Raw genomic sequence first — 13998 nt, forward strand, 5'->3', positions numbered from 1 at the left:
CCTTATGACTCAGGGTGAAGTCTCTCTCAGGGAGGAGTGATAGGGAATGGCAAAGGACACACTGACAAAGAAGATTAATCAGAACTGGCTTCGACAAGCACTGTGGCATTTGGACAAGAATAAACTGGGAGGAGGGTAGAGAGAATAGTGCAACAAGGAATGAATGGAAACCCAAAATCTCTGTAAATGTTTATTAAAATTAATAAAATATAGAAAAAAAACCTACATAACTTGAGGGAGAAAGAGAGAGAGCGTTATGCTGAATGAACTAACTCAGTCTCATGAGGGCAAATACTGCCTATGACCATTATTGTAAAAATAAAAGGATACAAGTAAAACATACACAGAGACTCAAGGGAAGAACGGGTGGGAGCAGAGGAGTGAGGATGAGTAGAAGCTAACTCACAGGGTCACACAATTTAATGGGTAGAAGAAGGGGGTAAAGGAAATGGGAAGGATCTGGTGGGGACCTGAAAAGACAGGGCAATGATGGGTAGAGTTCAATGATGATTAATTTTATAAAACATAATTCACGGGAATGATTGTATGAAACACAATGTGAATGAAGAATAGTGTAAAACACAATGTATAGGAACTTTGTAAGCAAACCAATATAAAATGAAAATTAAAGCAAATCTTTATTTGTACTTTGTACTTGGTTGACTGCTTTATCTTTCTAATCCTTTATCTGAAGATAGTAACCTGTCTAATCCACACTAAATTCACATTTAAAAATCACAACAAGACCTACTTTCTCTTTTGTGCTTGAAAGTTCACTCTCTGCCTCAGCCAGGAGTTGGTCAGCTTCCCTGAGCTCAGCACGACGTTTCAGAAGGGTCTTTTCAATACACTGAATTTCATCTACAATATCTTCATGGTGTTTGAGTGACTTTTCTAGTTCTAATTCAGTAACAAGACTTTCACAATTTCCATCAATGAAATCCCTAAAATTGGAAAAGAAAAATTATATACACTCATTAAAGATTTTAAATGTAGGCCCAATAGCATTTGAAGCCAAAATGGTAAACTGATGCACTATATTTTCTAATTTATATAAGGGGTAAGACAACAGCTATATTTGATTACCTTCTAAGACTTTTACTTTATGATCAAAAGAGTAAACAGGCACACCTATGTTTATTGCTGCACTTTTCACAATAACAAAGAGATGGAAGCAAATCAAGTGCCCACCAACAAATGAATGGAGAAGTGGTGGCATATTCACACAATGGAATACTATGCAGCACTTAGAAACAAGGAACTAAAAAAAATATACAAAATGGGTGACCCAGGAGGACAGTACATGAGTGAGATAGCTCTGTCACAAAAGGACAAATACTGCATAAGTCTCTGTTAGAAAACAGGACTGATACGGGGGTTGAAGGAAAATTAAGAAAAGTGGGGATAAATAATGAACACTGCATTGAAACAGATGAGGGAAAGAACTGTTTAAAAGGAAAATATGATTAGGTATTATTTACATGAAAACAATCCAGAATAAGAGGTGCACAGAAAAGTGGATTGGGGGGTGGGGACAGAGGAAATTGTGCAACAACGAAAGAATTTTTTTAAAAAAGAAAAGCAAACTGGAGGGGGGTAGGGAGAAAAATGTGCAACAATAAATGAATGGAAATGCAAGTTTTCTGTAAATTTTCATTAAAGTATTAACAAAAATTAAATTAACATCTCTATTATATACATGTAAATCTATAAGCAAGTAAAAGATGATAATGTAAAAAAAAAAAAGGTAATGCTGTTGAAAATAAATATGTAACTGACATACTTTGGACATGTTGCAAACAGTCCTTGGAAAAGGCCATCATTCTTGGGGGGGGGCATGGAGGGACAGTGCAGGAGAGAAAGACCCTCTCTGAGGTGGACTGATTCGGTGACTGGGGTGATGGGGGTAGGTGTGTCAGAGACAGTGAGATTGGCACAGGATAGAGCAGGGCTTAGGGCTGTTGTACATAGGGTCACTATGAATCGTACACACAACAACAACAACTACTACTATATACATATTTATTCACACACATATAATTAGGGGTTTTTAATATCTAAAAGAATATAAAGATTAATGTACTGTCAAGCCAATTCTGATATTTTATTCTTCTAAGGTATAAAAATATAACAAGTCACTATAGTAGTAACTATTCTGTTTTAAAAACTTACTTTTGAAGACCAACTTCAAAATCTACCCTGAATTTGTGATTTATTCTATCCTTTTAGCATAAGCTATGGTGATCTGTAGTTAACAAATAAAAATCACGACACACAATCTAGTAACTTAAGGCTAACATGACAAACAATGATGACAAAATAATTAACTGAAACTGGAACGATGTATGACTTTATGACAGAATATAAAGACAGACACAGGTATATGTTAACAGACTCTTTAATGATGAAGACACAATTATTTTTATTTTATGAGCTCCCTTTATATGCACCCACAAAAATAACAGATCTGTCCACCTATGTAAGTTTTAATCTTCCTCTGAGTGTGAGTCTTGCTTTTCTCTGGTAGATCTATCAGTTAGTCACTCACATGAATACTAATAGAAGGCAGTGACACTATTTCACTTACTTTTGTGTATTGTGAAAGTCTTCCCTCATCCCACAGCATGACCCAATCTGGCTTAAATGACAAGCCAGGGTAACTATCATAATTCACTGACCACTATATAAACAGAACTTTTACATAATTGGCCCTTATCAGTAGAATTTACAAACAGACCTGCACTGTTCTTTGCTACAGGCTGGGAAACAGAGATGGAAGCCCTGTCACTACTCTCAAGGAGCTCCTGGGTTCCTTTTAATATTGTGTAAACAGTGCTAAACTCTAAGGTTAATCTTCAATTATGGAGGGCCTGACAAAAGAAAGATTTTTTTAAAACATGGATTTCTTGCCCTTTCTTTTGAAAGAGAGTTGGATGGGCATAGGAGGGAAGGCAGAAGGCATTTCTGGCAGAGAAGATGCACACGCAAAAGTGGAAAAGCAGGAAAAACAGATGCTTGGGGACAACACAGAGCCAGACTAAACATTGTATGTGGGAGAGGAGGATTAAAAAAGCAAAACCAGCAATCAGGCAGGGCTGAGAACTTAGCATCTTGACGTGATGTAGTCACACTGCACATAGCGTGATCAGATCTACAATAGAGGTAAAGCTGGAAAGGAGGGAAACAAGCTAGACAGAGAGTCAGTGAGGAAGCTACTACCAGAGCCAAGGATGAGACTGACTAAAGGTCAGGATAGTAGATATGGAAGAATGGGCCCCATGTGAGAGCTCTTTGTCTATGGAATATCAATGGATCTTGGTGAACAACTGGGTAACTGGAAGATGAGAGAAGAGCACAAGACATCAGTTATTTTGAGGAGGACAGAAAGATGGTTATTTTATTATACAAGAGAAATTACAACAAGAGTTAATTTGGATAAATGGCTAAAAGATTTAGATCAGCATGTGTATTTGCCACATGACTATTATATGCAGCTCCATTATGTAGTTGCCATGTGACTATTAAAATAAAAATTCATTGCTTCACGTGTCTGATACTCACATACAGTTAGTGGCTACTGTTTTTCATAGTACATATTTAGAATATTTCCAAGGCTACAGAAAGTTATACTAGGCAGCACTGATTTTAGATTATCTTCACAAATTAATGTAATTGTACACTCCTCTGAACTATTTAGTAAGATAGCTAATAATCTTACTTTCGCTGTTGATGCTTCTGGATGGTTAAATGTAATTCTTCTATTTCATCCTCTAAGTCTCTCTTCTCTTGCAAAAGATCATCAATATTATGATGCAACTCTTCTATTTCTTTCTCAGATTGCCGCTTAGATACTCTTATCCACCTTTCTTCCCGTCTTTTTGATTTTAAATGCTGTATTATTTCTTCCAATCTAGAAACTTCATTCTCCTTAACAAAGAAAAAAAATGCAATATTTAAACATCTTAGGGTATTTCTCTTTTCTTCCAAAACTTAAAATTAACTGCCTTTAAAGTGGAATCCATCATTTGAACATGGTGGCAGAATGTAAGACTTTAGTGTGGAAATAGAAATTAAGTCAAGCCAAAATTTCACAAATTACAGATAAACTGATAAATTCACTGAGTATGCCACTTTTCTGTTAGGCCTACTATGATTGAAAATAATCTTCAGGTACCTCTTGTGGATATTCTCTGCCCCTAGAGTTCAGAGTCTAGCAGATGAGAGAAAAACAGTTGTCTAACCCTCTTCTAAATACATGGAAAGGGAAATTACCTGAATAGCCTTCCAGAGGAAGCATTTTAAAGAATGAATGAAAGGAGAAAAATATAGGCTGAGGAAATAATGTGTAAAAATGTAGGAAGATAAAAAAAGTATACCTGGAAAACTATAAAACACCGGGAAGTCTGAGAGTTAAAAAATCAAACAACTAGTTTAAAAAAATCATCAGTAAATAAACAGGGAGCCCTGGTAGCCTAGTGGCAAGAAGCTGCACTGTAATCCCAGAAGTATGCAATTCAAATCCACCAGATGCTCTGCTGGAAAAGGAGGGACAATCTCCTCTTGTACCAGTCAGATCCGATTTGACAGTACACACACACACAAAAATAATAAAATAAATTTTAAAAAAATCATCAGTAAACAATGGGCTGACAGAATTGCCTTAAATACAATGTGCAAAGAAAATCTCCAAGACTATGTGAACGTTATTTTAAATACTGTATACACAGATAGTTTCTCTGAAACAAGTTTGACTTATTAAAGTGAGGCAGATGGTCTGGCCCTCATGTGATTTAACTTTTTATTGTTTACATCAGCCTGCTGAGAAGGGAATGAAAAAAAACCAGTAGAGATATCTGGAGTTTGAAGGAGGAAACTGGAATATATTTTATGTCTCCAAAATAGGAAAGTTAGTACTCTAGTGATTAGAACCTAGTCATTTTTCAAAAACTAGTCTAAGAACACCCAGTGCTGGCAAGTTGATTCCAACTGCTACTCTCTGGTGGATTATTAAGGCTGTAAGATGGATGTAAAAATGGAATTAAACTGTGGATTCAAAGTGCTGTACTTTGTTACCAGCACAACTTCACCACACATGCTTTGGACATGTTATTAAGAAGGCATGATGCTTGCTTGGCAAGGTGGAGGGCCAGAGAAGGAGAGGAAGATCATCAATGAGATGGACTAGCAAAGTGACTGCAACAAAGGCCTTTAAATACAGTGGGAATTCTAAGAATGGCTCAGGAACAGGTAAGATTTCAAATGGTTGCTATGAGTCCAATTTTCTAAGAAAGTCTAACAACAAGTCTGAGAAAAGAATATCAACTACAGTAAACATATACAATTAACTATATTGCTTATTGTGTTAAATGGAAAAAGCAGTATGCAAAAATGATGTATACAAAAGGACTAAGACATAATAATAACAACAACATATAAATCCTACTATCCAGAGATAATCCTTATCAAAACTCTGCTGTATAATGTGTATTCATATACATACATAAGTATCTATAAATATATACCTTTATAGATAGAAATAGTGGTATGTAAGTATACTTACATATGCCCTATATATTTTTTTAATAGAATAATATGTTAATATTTTTAGAAAAGTTTCATGATTGAAAGCATGTCTATTTAAAAAGTTCATTTTCTAGAACTGATTTGATCTCCTTACTCCTTTTCACAATATTATTTTTATTCGAGTTATCATTCAATCCTAAACATAAACCTTGCAAAGAGAGCTCTGATGGCCTAGTGATAAGAAGCTGCACTGCAATCGGGAAGTCACGCATTTTGTATCCACCAGCTGCTGCTCCACTGAAAAAGGATGGGTAATCTCCTTCTATGCGATTAACTACTTCTGAAAACTTGGTGGAGCGTAAGCTATGGGTTAGTTCCAGCTCTACAGTACATAATACAAACACTGCAAACACATTTTTGGGACATAATCTACTTATAAATCTTAAAAAAAAAAAGCAAAAACCAAAACCAACGTCACAAAACTCAAACTCTTTGCTGTTGCTGAGGATGTAAATTATACAAAAGAATACTGTCCATCTTTTCTGGTTTGAAGAACTAGGAGATTAAAGAAATAAAATACCCTCAGATTGTTATTCTGTACATAAACTTCGTTACTTTTAGAAGAAGTGGGCATGGATTTCATATATCTTTCTACTTACTAAGTTATGGTGCTCTGGGACATTGCAGTGAAGCACACCCATGGGAATAAGGGGGACTGAGAAGTTGGGAGGTGGAGGCCCATACACAATGGGGGCTCCAGCAGGAGGAGGGCCATAGACAACTGTTCCAGGGGTAAGAGGCCTGCTATTGTTAGGCAAGGGAGGAGGTGGTGCATAAACGGCCATGCCCTGAGGCACAGGAGAACCATCTGGAAAGACAGTATATATCATGTATCCAGGTGGAGGCACAAATGGAGGTTCTTCTTGGTCATCCAGGTCACTCTCTTCATGGCTATCTCCTTCACTGGGTTCATCTTCAAAGAAATGAAGAGAAAAATGTTTTACCTTTACAATTCATGATATAAACAGAAGCATTTAGGTTGAGACCAGAGATGTGAGAGTAAAATTCCGAGAAAACAGGTCAAGTTATTTTGAAAAGCAGATCAAAGACAAAGATTCAAAGTATATTCAATGGCTGATACATGAGTTTTCATTATGCCCATCTATCACTTTGTTCATTTATTCTTTCCTTCATTCAGCATACCATATTCCAGGTGCTGAGAGATTCTACAGCACCCGGCATGTAGTACTGCCAGGAAATATGTCTTATTTATAACTGAAGGCAGAGAACAATGCACATAATAGGCATTCAGTAAGTAATTCATGAATGCAAAGTCTCAAATTATATTCTCACATTATAGATAAACTGTGTCAGGACAAGTAAATCACATTAAACAACTAAATAACTTACAAGTACATTTCTATTAAATATTCAACCCAGGAATGACTCTCTAAACTCAGAACTCTGGAGGACAGACCTGTGAACACATCAATTTAGTAGAGTAAGAATAACGCCATGAAGCCAGGATATATGGTGCCATGCTAATGTTCTGGAGTATAGATGGAGCCACAGTTCAGTCAGCCTGAGTAAGAAGGTGAAGGGACCACAAGAGGAGTGATTTTTTTAGGACCTGGATCTTACTGAACGATAAGTGGGATCAGGCTGAGAAAAGTAGAGGGACAAGGACATTTCACACAGAGCGTTTAAAATATGTAGGTTTGAGGAACATGTCATGGATGGGAGCAGAAACTTCAGACTTGTGGCTGGCCCAGAGCAGTTCATAGGGCCTCACAAAGAAAGTAAGCTGTTTGGACTATGTCTTATGAACTTCAGAGAACCAATAAAAGATTATTAAGACAAAAGAAATCCAACCTCTGTATGTAATTTCACCTACCTCGATTTGAAAAAGACTTATATAGCCCACTTCTGATTGGAGAATAAACCCAGTATCCTGAGGCAGGGAGAGGTCCATTTCCTTCCTTCCCATCCTGCTGCCCAGGATGTGGTTTCCTCATAGGAGTTGAGGCTGTGCACTTTAAGCCAACACCAGAGTCCTTGGTGGCCTGGGAACTATGGCTAGAAACCTAAAAGAATGACAGTAGAGCACACCATCTATTACAAACAAAACAACTGGTTTTGAGAACTGTTAAAAGTCTATAGCCTACTTTTTTATTTTATAGTGTTTTACTTACAAAGTTCATATGCATTGTTTATCACACCGGATCTTTCCCATTTCCTTTACTCACCCCTTCCTCTACCTATCAAATTGTGCGACCTTATGATTACCCACCCCATCCATCCTCACCCCTCTGTACAGCCCACTTTTAATGTGGAAAATGTAAGATTTTGGTTTCTTTGCATATATCATCATTCTAATTTTTCAGAGACAGAAGTGATTACACTAAGATATAAACTGCAGCCTTACACAAGGCCCTAAGGAAGAATGTTTCTAGGTTCTGCTCTTCAAATTCTGGTTAAGCCTAAACAGTCCTGGAATTATAATACACCCGAGCCACTTCTCCCTAATCCTTGCTGTTCAGAATGTTACCTTCTGCCTCTGCTTTGGATATATGTAACTCATAGAATTCTCCTCACCTCCCAAACTCAGGCAGAGTCCTGACCATTTTATCTCAATTTTCAATCTCATCTCTTTTCCTTTAACACCAATGCTCTAGTTCTGACCTCTGCCATTTCTCACTTGAACTATTTCAACTTGTCCCATACAAAGTTCACCTTATAACAAACTAGATTCTATACTCAGTCAGAATATTACACCTCCCCAGCTTCCTACAGCCTACAAAACTAAGTATAATGGATTTTAAAGAGGGCTTTTTTTTAAAAAAAGAAAAAGGACCCCACTCTACTTTTCCAGTTTCAAATGATATTGTTCACATTCAAACATCCAGTCTCATGAGGCCTACATGCCATGTCTTAGCCAACTATTCTTTGTCACACCAGTTATTTCTGAATTCCAATAAAGCCTATCTCTCCCTGCTTATTAAAGTGCCAACTTCACCACTGTGCTTTGTGAACTTCTTCATGAGTTCATTCACCTTGATACCCTATATTACTAAAGAAATGATCTAGTCTTCAAGAAGCATGAATATGTTTGTTAAAATGAAGTGAAATCCAGGTGTCTATTTGTTTTGTTTGCACCTATGCATAATTCTACACTCATTTTTAACTGGTTTTCTGGGCTTTGAGTTACCTTATATTTTCTTACAGCATGCTCATTGAAGAACCCACAGCATACCACCTGAACATGACAGGTCAATTAATGTTTTTCCTAGGAAGACCCTATTTTCATCTCAATTATTAAAAACACTTAAAAACCAACCAAAATTATGTGGTTCTTAATGTAGACTTTGACATATAAAACTACAGAATGGAATAGAAATATTTTTTTATAAATCTTGTTCACAAGTTTGGGGATGAAAAACTGTCAAACTATCATCAAGAAAATTCGATGTACACTTCCAGCACCACAGATTTCCTACTTTTGATGATGGTGGTGGCGGCATAAAGTACCAATAGCCTCGTCTTTTGAAAGGATCCGCTATGCTGCTGATGTAATCATTCTGATGAGAAACTTCACGACGGAGTTCAGCAATTTCCTCCAGAACATTTTCAAAGCCTCCTTTGTTATCTGTAAATGAATGATACTCTATGAAATTGCTCTAAAATAATGTTTCCTTTCTCTCTCAAAATAAAAAATTGATTCTGACTGCCAATGAATTTTATCAGTTCCTCAAAGCTAGCCTGCCCTTTTTGAATGAGTTTTTTCCTAAAACTTAAAAAAGATAGACACAACCTTCTTTCCTTTGATTATAAACTACGGTAGAGAAAGCAAATGAACAGATGTATAAACATTACTTGTTCTGGAAATACAAATATAAGTTTCTTTGTAATTGAGTTTCTCAAAATTGCTCTTATTTGTTAAGCTAATCACACAGCATTGTAAATCAAACATGGAATCCATTTGCTGCAACAATTATACAAAAAAGAGAAACAAGATGTTTTCATTTAAAAAGAGTAATGCCTATAAGAACAATAACAAACATGACCAAAGTGCAGTATCTTACCAGCCCCTGTGAGGTCCAGTAAATTTCTAAGCCTTGCAATCTCTGTCCTTTGTCTCTCCATTGTCTCATTGAGCTTATTGATTTCTAACATGTGTGAGTTTGCCACTACGGTGCCTGCATCTGCTTTCTCCATCTCCATTTGAAACTATTGAGGAATCATATTTACAGAGTTATCAATATTCTTTCCAAAGATGTGCCTATTAAGAGCAATCTTATTATAATTCTGATTTTTATTTACACTTAACCAGTAGAAAACAGAATTATTCCTCATACATAAGCTATATTGTGCATAATCTGTAGAGTTAGCACAGCTGACCAAAGGGCTGAGCATCTCTGGTGGTTCAAATCCAATAGTGGGTCACTCTGAGGGCAAAAGATGGGGGCAGTCTCCCATGAAAATTTATAGCCCCAGAAAGCCAACAGAAGGTCACTATGATATGAGGCAGAAATGACTTGATGGTAGTGGGTAGTGTCTTGTATAAACTCACTCACTGTTAATGAGTTGATTCTGACTCATATTGACTGTCAATCAGGTCTGAGGATCTTAACTGGAGGAGATTGCCCTCAGAGCTAACAGTAGGTTTAAACGGCTAGACATGCACAGCCTTTTAAATTAGCAACACAACATACTATGGGCTACACCACCAGAGGCTTAGCATTAAAAATTTAAAAAGCACTCAAAATCATTTATGTGGGTTCTAACTTACAACACTCAAATAAACTCTCCATTAGGTTTCAAAAGCTGTTAAGTTTTAACCAGAGGAGACTGACCCCCATTCTCCCTCAGAATCATTGATGAATTCAAACGGCTAGGCCCTCAGTCTTTGGGTTAGCAGAAAACTTGATATGGACCATGCCACCACACTTCCCTGCTTGGTACACGGTACTACAGAGTGTCAAATGAACTTAAAAATATTTTAAGGTGTTCCAAAGTATTTTTATCTTTCTGGAACTGAAAAGTAGCCAGTAAAAGAAAAGGTCTTGGGATACCTGATTCTCTCTGTTCCTAAGAAGAGTCTGCAGGAGTTCAATTTCTGCTTCTGCTCGGGTCAGTTCCCTAGCTGCTTGTGTTGCTTTTCTGCTGAACCTCTCGGTTTCCTGCAACTCCTGCTGGGACAAAGGTAGGAAAGAGCATCACTGACTTTACAGGCTATCTTCTTCATCTTTTTCTCAAACTGGTGCTTCTGCTTCAGTTATGTCACCCGTCCAGGTATCTCATGGACATGTGGCACCAAGTCTCACCATCTCACGTACTGTTCCCATTATAAGGAGGCATTCTCTGAACTCGCCATGGGGGTTTCATGGAAATGGTGCTCCATCAAAAACAAAACAACAGAACACAAGGACTAGTTTTTCCCTTGTTGTTCTCTTTCTTTCATTACTAGAATTTTCCATCCTGTGATTTATACTACTCTCATTAGCAATTGAACCCAATAAAGCATAGTAACGTACTGTTTCGGACATGAGCCTTGAGGAATTACGACAAGTCTTTAAAATACTTTCCAGATGTATATTTTTGGAGATTTTTTCCTTTAAAAAATGATTTTCATACCCATGTTTATTGCAGCTTTGTTCACAATAGCAAAGAACTAGAAACAATGCAAGTGCCCATCAACAAATGAATGGCTAGAGAAGCTCTGGTATATAAACACAATGGAATACTACGCAGCATTGAAAAACAAGGAACTCGTGAATTATTATACAAAATGAGTGACCCTGGAGGACATTATGCTGAATGAAATACCTCAATCACAATAAGACAATATTGCATAGGGCCACTGTTGTAAAATGGGACTGACATCAGAGTTGAGGGAAGACAGTAAAGGAGTGGAGGAATGATGTTTATTGCATTGAAACAGATGAGGGAGAGAACTGTTTAAAAGGGTCATATGAATGAGTATTCTTGTTATTACAGAAATCCAGAGTGAAGGCTGTATAGTGGAGCGGACTTCGCAAGGAGGGACTGCATAAGAATGAAAGAGTTCTTCTTTCTTTTCAAGGAGAAGGAGAGGAGGGTTTTCAACTGGAGAGGAGGGTTTGTTTGCGTAAGGAAAAAAGTGCAACAAATGAATAACTGGAAACCCTAAGTCTCTGTAAAATTTTTTCATTAAAATTAATTAAAAAAATAAAAAAAAATTTTAAAAAGTAATAAAAGTCTTAACATTTTCATAAAAATATTATTTTATGTTGATTTGCACACATATACGTTGTGTTTCACATTTTTCCTTTATTCACATAGTGTTTCATACAATCTTTCCCATACATTGTGTTTTATAAAATTAAACCAATGAATTATGTACACTATTTCCCTTTCTTTTCAGGTTCCTATCAGATCTTTTCCTTTTCCTCACCCATCAGATTTGTAACCCTAGAATTCCCCCCTTATACCTCCCAAACACATTCTACCAGTTATCCTTCTATTTTTACAATAATGGTTTATGCAGTATTTGTCTTTATGAGACTGAATTAGTTCACTCAGCATAATGCTCTCCAGTCTTTCTCAAGTTATGTAGGTTTCTGGTTGTTGTTGTTTTTTTTAAATCATTGATCCTGAGTGCTTCAAAGTATTCCACTGGGTGAATGTAACACAATTTCTCAACCCATTCAATTGTGATTGGACATCTGGGCTGTTTCCATGTTCTTGTGACTGTGAATAATGCTCCTATGAATACTGGTGTACAAATTTCCATTTGTGTCTCAGTTTTAACTTCCTTGGAGTATACTCCTAGCAGTGAAATAGCCGGGTCATACGGAATTTCTGTGTCCCAGATGTGTATTGATAATTATTTCCTTCCTCCGATCACAAACCTGTTCAGGTAGGGACAGCATATTTCACTTCATTATTCCTTTTAGAACTCAACAGTATGTAGGGCCCATAATGGCACAAAACATAGTCTTGGCTACTGTGATGAGGGAAACACAATTTTTAGGTCTTAAGAGAAACCAACAACTTTATTTTTTATAAAGCCTATAACAAGAGATCAATACTGAAGTTGCTGTATTTTTTGACAGTACCAGTTAGTGGGAACTTCTCTTCTTTATGACTTACCTCAGCTCTCTCCTGATTAATTTTCATAACAGTTCCATGGAGGGACTTAAGCTGGTCCTTGGCAATGGTGAGTTCAGCTGTGGCTAGTTTATCAGAGGCAGCCACAGCTTTCTTTAGTTGCTTCAATTCCTTATCTAAACTAAGAAATTGCTCCTGGGATCTGACATCTTCCAGTTTCTTCTAAAAATAAACAAACATTGTAACTGAGTCCTTTGGCAGCAATGAATCAAAGAGAGATAAATTGTGAGAAAGAAAGGCACTGTTCACATTTCCCCTCAGTTAAGTCTCTCTTAGATGTAAGTTCCATGAAGGGAGGGACTCTGTTCACTGTTGCATGTCCCATACATAGAACCATGCCCAGTACACAGTAATACCTGGTGAACAAATAATCACAAATATCTCAAAACTGCATGATAAGCTTAGAATCAACTGTTTTTCCACTTAAGAATCTTGGTGATATTTCTCTAACTGACTGGACAAACATATTTTACCATCTCTGATAAACCAGAGAGTAGCAATCACTGAGTCAGGTGCTGACTGATAAACAAAAGTCTTGGCTGCTGTCCTTTGAAATCTTACAGATTAAGAAGAAAGACAGTAACCTACAACCAGGAGAGGATAAAATAGATGAATGGGACCTCTGACCTTCTAAGAATCAAATCCCTATGCACACCCAAAAATTTCTCCAACAGGTAAAAAAGGAAGCCACAGCAGGGGAAAAAAATATTTGGTAATGACATGTCTGATAAAGGACTTATATCCAGAATTTATAGAAGACTCAAGCGCCACAACAAGATAAAGGTAAACAACCCAATTGCAAAATGGGCACAGGATATGAATAGATACTAAAGAAGACATTCAGGTGGCAAACAAAATACATGAAGAAATGTTCAAAATCCCTAGCTCTAAGAGATGCAAATCAAAACAATTATGCGGTATCATCTCACTCCAGTAAGAATAGCAAAATTTAACAGAAGAGCAAACAACAAATGCTGGCGAGGTTGTGGAGAAACTGGAACCTATATTCACTGCTGGTGGGAGTGTAAAATGGTTCAACCACTCTGGAAGGCAGTATGGCGCTTTCTCAAATATTACAAATAAAAAAGAAAAAGAAAAATTAAAAATAGAAATACCATTTGACCCAGCAATTCCACTACTGTGAATATACCCCAAAGAAACCGTAACTGCCACCCAAGCAAATATATGCACAACCGTGTTTATTGCACAATAGCAAAGAGTTGGAAACAGCCCAAGTGTCCATCAACAAACAAATGGACAGACAAACTGTGGTATATTCACACAATGGAATATTATACAGCACTGAAGAACAAAGAACTCATGAAA

The 13998-nt window shown here is 36.9% G+C and overlaps 1 protein-coding gene across 1 annotated transcript in view; it reads right to left on the minus strand.

The window, feature by feature from the left end:
• CNTRL (centriolin) overlaps positions 1-13998 on the minus strand; it is a 121912-nt gene that overhangs the window by 28948 nt on the left and 78966 nt on the right. Inside the window, exons 18-25 of the mRNA XM_006890749.1 lie at positions 12655-12834; positions 10596-10712; positions 9606-9750; positions 9021-9169; positions 7418-7607; positions 6183-6496; positions 3719-3927; positions 752-944 (exon numbers count right to left, since the gene is read on the minus strand). Of these exons, the coding sequence (XP_006890811.1) occupies positions 752-944; positions 3719-3927; positions 6183-6496; positions 7418-7607; positions 9021-9169; positions 9606-9750; positions 10596-10712; positions 12655-12834 (1497 nt within the window). The remainder of the gene's footprint in view (positions 1-751; positions 945-3718; positions 3928-6182; positions 6497-7417; positions 7608-9020; positions 9170-9605; positions 9751-10595; positions 10713-12654; positions 12835-13998) is intronic.

Source organism: Elephantulus edwardii, unplaced genomic scaffold (assembly GCF_000299155.1).
Source record: "Elephantulus edwardii isolate Elephantulus edwardi_28Jun2011 unplaced genomic scaffold, EleEdw1.0 scaffold00092, whole genome shotgun sequence".
NCBI lineage: Eukaryota > Metazoa > Chordata > Mammalia > Macroscelidea > Macroscelididae > Elephantulus > Elephantulus edwardii.